The sequence below is a fragment of the Ylistrum balloti genome, unplaced genomic scaffold (assembly GCF_031769215.1).
Source record: "Ylistrum balloti isolate Yb309-2 unplaced genomic scaffold, AGI_CSIRO_Ybal_v1 Utg371108, whole genome shotgun sequence".
NCBI classification, from domain to species: domain Eukaryota; kingdom Metazoa; phylum Mollusca; class Bivalvia; order Pectinida; family Pectinidae; genus Ylistrum; species Ylistrum balloti.
This window is the reverse complement of record NW_026782609.1, coordinates 738,622-752,833: the sequence shown is the minus strand read 5'-3', so window position 1 is coordinate 752,833 and position 14,212 is coordinate 738,622. Positions and strand designations below refer to the sequence as shown.

The window sequence follows — 14,212 nt, the reverse complement described above, 5'->3', positions numbered from 1 at the left end:
CCCTCAAACGAACGTCATACTAAAAATATTACAAACACACCTCACACTGCACATCCCTCAAACGAACGTCATACTACAATTATTACAAACACACGTCACACTGCACATCCCTCAAACGAACGTCATACTACAATTATTACAAACACACGTCACAGTACACTACACGTCACACAATATACAATATTACTCTTTCGTATGTTCGATCTCTGTTTATATATATATATATACATATATTTAATATTATATCTATACATTTGAACGGAGAGAGCCAAAAACGAAAAGCAGAGATTTAAAAGTGTTTCTCCTTGTAGTTTTCAGTATTCCATCAAAACTGGTCACCTGGTAACGCAGTATATCGATATAGCCTATTTGATACATCTAAATAAACATGCAAGCATGTAACTTACTAGGTAATCTATAGACGTGACAAATGTCGTGACTTGGATGTGACAACTTTAAGCAATCGGGATTAATTAACTGGTCTGCCGCTAGGTTTGAGCAATATCACCACTTAAAGTGCACGCCACTAACTCCTCCCACATACCGGTTGATCGCACAGGTGAAAACTACCCCTCACCACTCTACCGAGGAACGTGTATCCATTCTCCATTGTCCACTGGACTGAATTTGCAGTTTATTTTTTACTTACTTTATATTGTTGATGAACATAAGGGATGTTTCTCACTAATTATATCATCGTGATTGGACTTGCTCTCATATATCTATCTGGGATAGATTGTGTAAGCGACGGAATGTTTACGGAGGAGCAAATATCCGGGGGAAAGTCCGAGTCTACACATTTCCTATTGGAAGTGTACCGTCGTCTGCTCGGAGGAGGATCATTTGAGAATGCATCTGGCCACGGGAGGAGGACGCTGGGTCTGTCACTTTCCAACACCATAAGAACTATACACGCAGAAGGTGAGATGAAGTCAACAAATTGGTGAATTTGACACGTTTTCTATCACAATGTTACAGGATGAATTCAGCTTACTGTTGGCGCCATGCAATAGCGTTTAATTGTAACTTGGGGTGTATGTGTGTTATTTATTAAATATATCAATATTTTAAAAATTATACGAACATTACAACACGTACTTCACTACAGCGAGTTCCATACTTTCCACGAAATATTTTTCTAGAATAAAAGAGAAAACTGAGCATTAATGCTTTTATAAGGCTGAAATCAAAAATATCTTATCTAAATATTAGAATGGAGCTTTGTACAAGATATGTCACATGACATAAATTTAAAATATCCTCGTCTCTTGGAGGAATTTTAACATCATATAAAATGTTTTAAAATAGATAATTTTTATCTTCACCAACACGTACATAGACAAACCAAAGATCAAACCTTTGATAACACGCCGTTACTTAACTCCCACTAATTAAAAGAGGTAGTGATCTCCCTGTTCTATGTAATTAAGGCAGAGTATTGTGTATAAATATCAAAATCGTGACTGTAAAGGTCGTACTGCTTTTCATATGGACACTTGTCATCATAAGTAACGTAATTCGTCAATGCTTGTAGATCGGTACCATGGTATTTCTACCACTCTATTTTCGGTTTGTCTGACTATATCTGAAGTTTATTATCTAAACTTATTGAGAGAATCCTGGTTTCCCTGTATATAACAATGTCGTTAACATACACCAAAGGGAGGATGTTGATTCAGTTTAACTGATAGACACAATTCACTATAAGTTTAACTGAAAGACACATTTCACTAATAAAAAAGATTGAACTTATTTTCAAATAAAGAAGTCAAAATACAATTAAAGCCTGGCCATTTTCACACACATATCCTTGTGACACTTCTTATAAAATGTGTATTAGTAGAACGTGTTAAACCAGAATTAGTTAAAATGTGTCAACCCAGAGTAAGTTAAAATGTCTAAAACCAGAGTGAGTTAAAATGTGTAAAACTAGAGTGAGGTAAAATGTGCAAAAACAGAGTGAGTTAATATGAGTAATACTATAATGAGTTAAGATGTGTAAAACAAGAGTGAGTTAAAATGTGTCAACCCAGAGTAAGTTAAAATGTGTAAAACCAAAGTGAGCTCAGATGTGTAAAACAAGAGTGAGTTGATATGAGTAAAACCAGAGTGAGTTAAGGTGTGTAAAACCAGAGTGAGTTAAAATGTGTAAAACCAGAGTGAGTTAAGGTGTGTAAAACCAGAGTGAGTTAAAATGTGTAAAATCTGAGTGAGTTAAGATGTGTAAAACTAGAGTGAGTTAAAATGTGTAAACCCAGAGTGAGTTAATAGGAGTAAAACCAGAGCGAGTTCAGATGTGTAAAACCAGAGTGAATCAAGATGTGTAAAACCAGAATGAGTTAAGATGTGTAAAACAAGAGTGAGTTGATATGAGTAAAACCCGAGTGAATTAAGGTGTGTAAAACCAAAGTGAGTTAAAATGTGTAAAACCAAAGTGAGTTAACATGTGTAAAACCAAAGTGAGTTAACATGTGTAAAACCAGAGTGACATAAAATGAGTCAAACAAGTGCGAGTTAAAATGAGTAAAACCAGAGTTAAAATGAGTAATACCAGAGTGAGTTAAAATGAGTAATACCAGAGTGAGTTAAAATGTGTTAAATCAGAGTGAGTTATGATGTGTTAAATCAGAGTGAGTTAAAATGAGTAATACCAGAGTGAGTTAAAATGTGTTAAATCAGAGTGAGTTATGATGTGTTAAATCAGAGTGAGTTAAAATATGTAATACCTGAGTGAGTTAAAATGAATAAAACCAGAGTGAGTTAAAATGTGTAATACCAGTGATGTAACATGTGTGATAACATAGCGATATACCAGTGTGATGACAAGCGCAGTGAAATTACTTGTGTGATGTCGAACACATACGGTGGTAATTGTATTCTTGTTCATAACCGTGTCCTAATTTTAACAATATAGAAACTTTTGGTTTCCATAGTATTCAATTCAATTGAAATACACGTGTTATTTGCCATTGTGACAATTAAATATGACATTATTTTTAATGATGACGTTTCTTTGGACCAAATGTCGCGGAAAGTTACAAGATCGATCAGCCGAAACAGTAGGTAACATTACTTTCTCGGTGTTATATTCGTGGAAACATAATATGTACGTAACCATGGTAATAATATTGGTGACGTTTGTGGTTCGGGTACCTGTTTATCATATTAAATGTTCCACGTGAATATTGATTGAAATGGACTTCGTTTTTACGTTCACTTAAAATTTAAGTGGTATTTCCAAATGCCGATGTAACATATCATACGTCCCAAGAAACCTGACCACGCCGTATTACGAACTGAACAATAATCACATTAGTAATAATCCAGCGAGCCTCACACCGTCAGCATTAGTACATCGCCGAGCTGAGTCGGGCCGGAGTTGTGAACGAGCTTACGAACCAGTGATAACAGCCGTCATCTGACAACATCACACGATATGTTTGTCTGTTACAGAGCCCCTTGTATTCCCAGCATTAATTCCCCAGTCCACGTGATATATTTGACAAACCTTATACCCGGGGTATCCATATCAGGTCCCAGGGCGCTTACTGAGTTGTCTAGCGGCGACAACAAGCTTAGGACTGTGAGATAAGGGATGCGGTGGATTGGAGGTGTAGGGGTGGAGGATTACCCAATCCTCGTGGCCAATAAAGGCCATTACATCGCACCCTAACGCTTATCAATAACCGATAATACTCCTTTAATTATTTAGTCGTAAAATAAAAATGAAGGTAAATCACTTCCTCCTAAAGTATTTAGCCATTACAACGTTGTCTATGTGTGGATTTTGTTCATGTCCGATAGGTTTCACAAATCGGATCAAACTAAGTAAATCTATTTATCTTTTCTGATTTAGATTCAACAAAGAATGACACTTAAATCTGAGCGGCTTTCATTTCTGTAGAATCTCTCTGCATGTTTGATATGTTTAATATATTTTCTGTTAGACCCTGTAGTAAAGGACCACTGTCCTTGACTTCTCATCATTCTGCGACACAGGTGATTGTTATAGGGTTATAGGTGGTATAACACACTATTAACATCTCCAGGTCATGATTTAGTACCTTTAAACAGATATTATATAGATATGATGACGAAACAAAAAATGACTGACCATGTCCTCTTATGACACGTCACACTCATACTAAACCAACAAACTCCTATCTGTGAACGTAAACATGTCTATTTTTTCCAATTCTGGATAGTAACAATTTGCTTCCCCAACCTGTTGTACTGACATGCTGCATGTTAATGAAGAATGCGGTGAAGGTTTGTGGCAATAATAGTGGTTTTATTGGGAAATATTCTACGGTAGTGTGCGACATGAAGTTAGACTTTTTTGGTGCCCGTTCGTGTCTGGTGGTCTCGTTGTAGTTGTGTGTTAATGAAATGCCAGAAAGTTGTGTGTATGTTAAGTGTAAGATAATTGTGTGTATGTCAAGTGTAAGATAGTTGTGTGTATAATAAGTGTAAGATAGTTGTGTGTATGTTAAGTGTAAGATAGTTGTGTGTATGTTAAGTGTAAGATTTCTGTATGTATGTTAAGTGTGAGATAGTTGTGTGTATGTTAAGTGTAAGATAGTTGTGTGTATGTTAAGTGTAAGATAGCTGTGTGTATGTTAAGTGTAAGATAGCTGTGTGTATGTTAAGTGTAAGATAGCTGTGTGTATGTTAAGTGTAAGATAGCTGTATGTATGTTAAGTGTAAGATAGTTGTGTGTATGTTAAGTGTAAGATAGTTGTGTGTATGTTAAGTGTAAGATAGTTGTGTGTATGTTAAGTGTAAGATAGGTGTTTGTATGTTAAGTGTAAGATAGTTGTGTGTATGTTAAGTGTAAGATAGTTGTGTGTATGTTAAGTGTAAGATAGTTGTGTGTATGTTAAGTGTAAGATAGTTGTGTGTATGTTAAATGTAAGATAGTTGTGTGTACGTGAAGTGTATGATAGTTGTGTGTATAATAAGTGTAAGATAGTTGTGTGTATGGTAAGTGAAAGTTGAGTGATGTTAAGTGAAGATAGCTGTATGTATGTTAAGTGTAAGATAGGTGTTTGTATGTTAAGTGTAAGATAGGTGTTTGTATGTTAAGTGTAAGATAGTTGTGTGTATGGTAAGTGAAAGTTGAGTGATGTTAAGTGAAGATAGCTGTATGTATGTTAAGTGTAAGATAGGTGTTTGTATGTTAAGTGTAAGATAGTTGTGTGTACGTGAAGTGTAAGATAGTTGTGTGTATGTTAAGTGTAAGATAGTTGTGTGTATGTTAAGTGTAAGATAGGTGTTTGTATGTTAAGTGTAAGATAGCTGTATGTATGTTAAGTGTAAGATAATTATGTGTATGTTAAGTGTAAGATAGTTGTGTGTATGTTAAGTGTAAGATAGGTGTTTGTATGTTAAGTGTAAGATAGTTGTGTGTATGTTAAATGTAAGATAGTTGTGTGTATGTTAAGTGTAAGATAGCTGTGTATATGTTAAATGTAAGATAGGTGTTTGTATGTTAAGTGTAAGATAATTATGTGTATGTTAGGTGTAAGATAGTTGTGTATATGTTAAATGTAAGATAGTTGTGTGTATGTTAAGTGTAAGATAGCTGTGTATATGTTAAATGTAAGATAGGTGTTTGTATGTTAAGTGTAAGATAGTTGTTTGTATGTTAAGTGTAAGATAGTTGTGTGTATGTTAAGTGTAAGATAGTTGTGTGTATGTTAAGTGTAAGATAGTTGTGTGTATGTTAAGTGTAAGATAGTTGTGTGTATGTTAAGTGTAAGATAGTTGTGTGTATGTTAAGTGTAAGATAGTTGTGTGTATGTTAAGTGTAAGATAGTTGTGTGTATGTTAAGTGTAAGATAGTTGTGTGTATGTTAAGTGTAAGATAGTTGTGTGTATGTTAAGTGTAAGATAGTTGTGTGTATGTTAAGTGTAAGATAGTTGTGTGTATGTTAAGTGTAAGATAATTGTGTGTATGTTAAGTGTAAGATAGTTGTTTGTATGTTAAGTGTAAGATGGTTTTCCGTTTGTTTACAAGAAGGATAAGAAATGATATCCACGGAGTTGTTCGTCATTAAAGTAACCCAAATATCTTCACCGCAGTTAAAAAATCTTGAACACGACACCTTTCATTTATAAAACTCTTTACATGGACATTCACAATAGAACCATTCTGTATTTTCAGGTGTGACTTTATGGGGTAGACAACAGGAAATGCAGTTCCGGATTCCGAAACGTGCGCACGCAGAGCAGTTTCACCAAGTGGAAATTCGGATAAAAACGAAGCAGCTGCAATCATTAAAGAAAAGGATAGCATTGGAGATAGGAAAGAACATGACGAAGATAAGAAAGATCTTCCTCCGACATAAACCCTTGATCGACGGGCTGGACACTGTTTGGGATGTGACCTCACTGGTCAGGCCATGGATCAATGGTTTTCACGGACCACTTGACATCAGACTTGCTTACGAGGTGACGGGAGCCATGTCGACAACTCTGAGAAATAGATTAAACATGTTTAAAGGACTGAGGGATTATAATAAAATCAAAGCCATTCTAGTAATGTTTTCAAAGGACTCCGATATGTTGAATGTTCATTTAAAACAGGACGGATTTCATCCAAAAAACAATACAGAAAACAGATTCTTAAGTGTGAAGCGCTCACGACGTTCAACAAAAACATCGAATCGAACCAACAGGAAACGGAAGTTATGTCAAGTAAAAGATTTTAAAGTGGACTTTAATACAATTGGTTGGGGTAAATGGATTGTGCACCCGAAACATTTTAACGCGAAGATGTGTAAAGGAATTTGTCCGTCACCAATCAAGGAAAGTCTGTCGCCAAGCAACCATGCGATGTTGCAAGGAATGATGAGAGCTAACACTCATGGAAGGAAAAAGAAAGTTTCCATGCCGTGTTGTGTACCGACAAAACTGAGGCCACAAAGTATGCTGTATTATGAAGGAGATGATCTTGTTGTCCGCCATCACGAGGACATGGTCGTAGAGGAGTGTGGTTGTCGGTAATTATCAAACGTGAATGTGCTTGGGGGTAATTATCATACATAAGTGTGATTGTTGGTTATTGTCATCCAGGAGACTAGTTGTTGGTTATATTCATGCATAAGTGTTGTTGTCGGTTATTGTCATGCGAGAGTGCGGTTGTCAGTAGTTTCTTAGTGTGTGGCTGTGGTTGTCGATTATCATCGTAGAGGAATGTGGTCGTCTGTCATTATCATACAGGAGTGTGGGTGTCGGTTATTATCACACAGGTGTTTGGGTGTCGGTTATTATCACACAGGTGTGTGGTTGTCGGTTATCATAGTAGAAGAGTTTGGTTGTCGGTCATTATCATACAGAAGTGTAGGTGTCGGTTATTATCACACAAGGGTGTGGTTGTCGGATATCACCGTAGATGAGTTTGGTCGTCGGTCATTATCATACAGAAGTGTGGGTGTCTTATTATCACACAGGTGTGTGGTTGTCGGTTATCATCGTAGAGGAGTTTGGTCGTCGGTCATTATCATACAGAAGTGTAGGTGTCGGTTATTATCACACAGGTGTGTGGTTGTCGGTTATCATAGTAGAAGAGTTTGGTTGTCGGTCATTATCATACAGAAGTGTAGGTGTCGGTTATCATCACACAGGTGTGTGGTTGTCGGTCATCATCGTAGAGGAGTTTGGTCGTCGGTCATTATCATACAGAAGTGTAGGTGTCGGTTATTATGACACAGCTGTGTGGTTGTCGGTTATCATAGTAGAAGAGTTTGGTTGTCGGTCATTATCATACAGAGGTGTGGTTCTCAGGGATCATAAAACAAGAGTGTGGATGTCGGTAATTATCGTAACTAAGAATGGAAGTCGGTTATCATCGCACGTGAGTGTGGATGTCGATAATTATCGTAACTAAGAATGGAAGTCGGTTATCATCGCACGTGAGTGTGGATGTCGATAATTATCGTAACAAAGAATGGTTGTCGGTTATCATCGCACGTGAGTGTGGATGTCGATAATTATCGTAACTAAGAATGGAAGTCGGTTATCATCGCACGTGAGTGTGGATGTCGGTAATTATCGTAACTAAGAATGGAAGTCGGTTATCATCGCACGTGAGTGTGGATGTCGATAATTATCGTAACGTAGAATGGTTGTCGGTTATCATCGCACGGGAGTGTGGATGTCGATAATTATCGTAACGATGAATAGTAGTCGGTTATCAGCGCACGGGAGTGTGGATGTCGATAATTATCGTAACAAAGAATAGTTGTCGGTTATCATCGCACGGGAGTGTGGATGTCGGTAATTATCGTAACGAAGAATAGTTGTCGGTTATCATCGCACGGGAGTGTGGATGTCGATAATTATCGTAACGAAGTGTGGTAGTCATCATCGCATCAATAAGAACATTTGAAACATTAGCAACGAATATAACTCTATACAGAGTATTTCAGCGACCAGCAGGCTGGTTCTGTGTATCCTCATATTTCCATTCATTGACAATGTTGAGCTAAAAGCTCTTAGTAGGCTTTCGTAAACAGCGGGCTGATCTGCGATCCTAAATTACTTTGTACAAGTCATGTAAAGTTATTTGTTATTTATTGAATTCAATCTTTTATTAAACTTTTGTTTTTGTTTATCAATATTTTGTTTTCCATTATTTATAAAGTTAACTATGGTGTTTGAAGTTAACTAGAGTTACGCCATACAATAGTTTATAGTTTATAGTGACCTACAATGTTGATTAAGGTTAGTCACGTGTATGACTTAGAGTGGCGTTTAAGAATAGTCAAAATTACGACCTACAATGATGTAAAGCGGTGCATTGGGTGAGTCGCTGGTACCATATCTAATGGTTTTAGGATTAGACCTAGTGTAGATACGACCTATAACGGTAAATACGTTTAGACCTAGTGTAACCACGACCTATAACGGTGAATAGGTTTAGACCTAGGAAAGGCACGACCTATAACGGTGAATAGGTTTAGACCTAGGAAAGGCACGACCTATAACGGTGAATAGGTTTAGACCTAGTGTAGCCACGACATATAACGGTGAATAGGTTTAGACCTAGTGTAGCCACGACCTATAACGGTGAATAGGTTTAGACCTAGTGTAGGTACAACCAATAACGGTGAATAGGTTTAGACCTAGTGTAGCCACGACCTATAACGGTGAATAGGTTTAGACCTAGTGTAGCCACGACCTATAACGGTGAATAGGTTTAGACCTAGGAAAGGCACGACCTATAACGGTGAATAGGTTTAGACCTAGTGTAGCCACGACATATAACGGTGAATAGGTTTAGACCTAGTGTAGCCACGACCTATAACGGTGAATAGGTTTAGACCTAGTGTAGCCACGACCTATAACGGTGAATAGGTTTAGACCTAGTGTAGCCACGACCTATAACGGTGAATAGGTTTAGACCTAGTGAAAGGCACGACCTATAACGGTGAATAGGTTTAGACCTAGGAAAGGCACGACCTATAACGGTGAATAGGTTTAGACCTAGGAAAGGCACGGCCTACAACGGTGAATAGGTTTAGACCTAGTGTAGCCACGACCTGCAACGGTGAATAGGTTTAGACCTAGTGTAGCCACGACATATAACGGTGAATAGGTTTAGACCTAGTGTAGCCACGACCTATAACGGTGAATAGGTTTAGACCTAGGAAAGGCACGACCTATAACGGTGAATAGGTTTAGACCTAGTGTAGCCACGACCTATAACGGTGAATAGGTTTAGACCTAGTGTAGCCACGACCTATAACGGTGAATAGGTTTAGACCTAGTGTAGCCACGACCTACAACGGTGAATAGGTTTAGACCTAGTGTAGCCACGACCTATAACGGTGAATAGGTTTAGACCTAGTGTAGCCACGACCTATAACGGTGAATAGGTTTAGACCTAGTGTGGCCACGACCTATGACGATGAATAGATTTAGACCTAGTATGGGTACAACCTATGACGATGAATAGTTTTAGACCTAGTACAGGCACGACCTATAACGGTGAAAAGGGCTAGACCAAGTGTAGGCACGACCTATCATGGTGAATAGGTTTCGACCTAGTGTAGGTACAACCAATAACGGTGAATAGGTTTAGACCTAGTGTAGGACGACCTATAACGGTGAATAGGTTTAGACCTAGTGTAGCCACGACATATAACGGTGAATAGGTTTAGACCTAGGAAAGACACGACCTATAACGGTGAATAGGTTTAGACATAGTGTAGGACGACCTATAACGGTGAATAGGTTTAGACCTAGTGTAGCCACGACCTATAACGGTGAATAGATTTAGACCTAGTATGGGTACAACCTATGACGATGAATAGTTTTAGACCTAGTACAGGCACGACCTATAACGGTGAAAAGGGCTAGACCAAGTGTAGGCACGACCTATCATGGTGAATAGGTTTCGACCTAGTGTAGGTACAACCAATAACGGTGAATAGGTTTAGACCTAGTGTAGGACGACCTATAACGGTGAATAGGTTTAGACCTAGTGTAGGCACGACCTATAACGGTGAATAGGTTTAGACCTAGTATAGGTACGACCTATATCGGTGTTAACCTCACACTGTACACACCATGATAATCACACAGTAGACACCATGATAATCACACTGTACACACCATGATACCGTCGAGACTTAGTGTACCGTACCTAACATTACACTGTACATACCATGATACCGTCGAGACTTAGTGTACCGTACCTAACATCACACTGTACATACCATGATACCGTCGAGACTTAGTGTACCGTACCTAACATCACACTGTACACACCATGATACCATCGAGACTTAGTGTACCGTACATAACATCACACTGTACACTCCATGATACTGTCGAGACTTAGTGTACCGTACATAACATCACACTGTACACTCCATGATACTGTCGAGACTTAATGTACTGTACATAACATCACACTGTACACACCATGATAATCACACTGTACACACCATGATACCGTCGAGACTTAGTGTACCGTACATAACATCACACTGTACACACCATGATACCGTCGAGACTTAGTGTACCGTACATAACATCACACTGTACACACCATGATACCGTCGAGACTTAGTGTACCGTACATAACATCACACTGTACACCCCATGAGATTGTACTTATCAAGCTTTACATTCTGTTTACAGATGATACTTACCAAATGCCAGATCCTTTATGGTTATTTTACAGTATTAGATCAAGTTCACTATGCTTTGCAAAAATAATTATCAAATACCTTATCATCAATATTTCATTGTTGGAATATCCTACATACATTCTACATTTGACAGTTCTCTCTTACTTTGGAAATGGGGATAGCATCAGCGATATTTTACTTAAAGGTCCATCATTAGGGAACATACTAGAACGTGACATTTTACTACAGTCCATCATTAGGGAACATACTAGAACGTGACATTTTATTACGGTCCATCATTGGGAACAACACTAGAACGTGACATTTTACTACGGTCCATCATTAGGGACAACACTAGAACGTGACATTTTACTACGGTCCATCGTTAGGGACAACACTAGAACGTGACATTTTACTACGGTCCATCATTAGGGACAACACTAGAACGTGACATTTTACTACAGTCCATCATTAGGGACAACACTAGAACGTGACATTTTACTACGGTCCATCATTAGGGACAACACTAGAACGTGACATTTTACTACGGTCCATCATTAGGGACAACACTAGAACGTGACATTTTACTACGGTCCATCGTTAGGGACAACACTAGAACGTGACATTTTACTACGGTCCATCGTTAGGGACAACACTAGAACGTGACATTTTACTACGGTCCATCATTAGGGACAACACTAGAATGTGACATTTTACTACGGTCCATCGTTAGGGACAACACTAGAACGTGACATTTTACTACGGTCCATCGTTAGGGACAACACTAGAACGTGACATTTTACTACGGTCCATCGTTAGGGACAACACTAGAACGTGACATTTTACTACGGTCCATCGTTAGGGACAACACTAGAACGTGACATTTTACTACGGTCCATCGTTAGGGACAACACTAGAACGTGACATTTTACTACGGTCCATCGTTAGGGACAACACTAGAACGTGACATTTTACTACGGTCCATCGTTAGGGACAACACTAGAACGTGACATTTTACTACGGTCCATCATTAGGGACAAAAGAATGAGAAAAACAGACAGCAGGGATGGAAATATTTTATTAAAGTAAGTGCAAAGAAGATAAATAATATTACAACATGAAAGTTATCAACACATATACCTAAAAAATTTCCTTTATAAACAAGATGTGAAAAAGCAATATTAATATTAATACCGAAAATACATCAATCAACAATTAAATAATTATAAGCTGAAATAAAACAATATTACTAAGCAACCATGCTGTTCCAAAGCCAATGTGTCGTAATCTAGGTCCTCCACCTGCATCATATCCATGTAACATTGAATGTGTATAATGATCATCTATACAACAAAGCCGATCTTCAAACCTGCTGGATTTTTGTATTCTTTAATAACCAACACGAATCCTTCAATCTGATCAAGTTTACATTGCCAATAAAATTACCTAGTTTGCCAACTTTGTTTCAATACATTAACCCCTTTCACATTGCAAGACAAGTTCATTTGGATAATCAAACTTGGTAACCTTTTAAGTGATTTGCTTAAAGGTTTAGCCAGATTTTAACCTATCAACATTCATTTATAAAAAACTAACCTGTTAGCCATATGTTAAAACATACTACTAGAGAAATTAGTTCCTTATAGCACAACTTATGTCAGTCCTTCAAGCTCGATAACAGGTAAACTGTTAACTATATCATAACGTCCTTCTATTAACCAGATAACTATAATACGAGTTAAGTCAGTCCTACAAACTTGGTAACAGGTAAACTGTTAACTATATCAATCCTTCTATTAACCAGATAACTATAAAAGTTAAGTCAGTCCTACAAACTTGGTAACAGGTAAACTGTTAACTATATCATAACATCCTTCTATTAACCAGATAACTATAATACGAGTTAAGTCAGTCCTACAAACTTGGTAACAGGTAAACTGTTAACTATATCATAACATCCTTCTATTAACCAGATAACTATATGAGTTAAGTCAGTCCTACAAACTTGGTAACAGGTAAACTGTTAACTATATCATAACGTCCTATTAACCAGATAACTATAATACAGTTAAGTCAGTCCTACAAACTTGGTAACAGGTAAACTTTTATATATTCTTTATTAACCAGATAACTATAATACGAGTTAAGTCAGTCCTACAAACTTGGTAACAGGTAAACTGTTAACTATTCATAACGCCTTCTATTAACCAGATAACTATAATACGAGTTAAGTCCCTACAAACTTGGTAACAGGTAAACTGTTAACTATATCATTAGTTAAGTCAGTCCTACAAACTTGGTAACAGGTAAACTGTTAACTATATCATAACGTCCTTCTATTAACCAGATAACTATAATACGTTAAGTCCCTACATAAACTGTTAACTTTAACCTATCAACATTCATTTATAAAAAACTAACCTGTTAACATATGTTAAAACATACTACTAGAGAAACTGTTAACTATATCACAAGTTAAGTCAGTCCTACAAACTTGGTAACAGGTAAACTGTTAACTATATCATAACGTCCTTCTATTAACCAGATAACTATAATACGAGTTAAGTCAGTCCTACAAACTTGGTAACAGGTAAACTGTTAACTATATCATAAGTTAAGTCAGTCCTACAAACTTGGTAACAGGTAAACTGTTAACTATATCATAACGTCCTTCTATTAACCAGATAACTATAATACGAGTTAAGTCAGTCCTACAAACTTGGTAACAGGTAAACTGTTAACTATATCATAAGTTAAGTCAGTCCTACAAACTTGGTAACAGGTAAACTGTTAACTATATCATAACATCCTTCTATTAACCAGATAACTATAATACGAGTTAAGTCAGTCCTACAAACTTGGTAACAGGTAAACTGTTAACTATATCATAGTTAAGTCAGTCCTTCTATTAAACAGGTAAACTATTAATATATCATAAGTCAGTCCTACAAACTTGGTAACAGGTAAACTGTTAACTATATCATAACGTCCTTCTATTAACCAGATAACTATAATACGAGTTAAGTCAGTCCTACAAACTTGGTAACAGGTAAACTGTTAACTATATCATT

General features: G+C 37.1%; 1 protein-coding gene across 1 annotated transcript; it reads left to right on the top strand.

Annotated features, from left to right (window-relative positions):
* Positions 1–674: 674 nt before the first annotated feature.
* Positions 675–7,008, top strand: LOC132560761 (nodal homolog 3-C-like). Its single transcript, XM_060225439.1, has 2 exons — positions 675–921; positions 6,167–7,008. The coding sequence occupies exons 1-2, from the start codon at positions 675–677 to the stop codon at positions 7,006–7,008; spliced, it is 1,089 nt and encodes a 362-aa protein (XP_060081422.1).
* The last annotated feature ends 7,204 nt before the right edge of the window (positions 7,009–14,212 follow it).

Coding starts and splice junctions, on each gene's coding strand:
- LOC132560761 (XM_060225439.1), top strand. CDS start 675: ATGTTTCTCACTAATTATATCATCGTGATTGGACTTGCTCTCATATAT. Junction 922..6,166: donor AAGAACTATACACGCAGAAG/GTGAGATGAAGT, acceptor CTGTATTTTCAG/GTGTGACTTTATGGGGTAGA.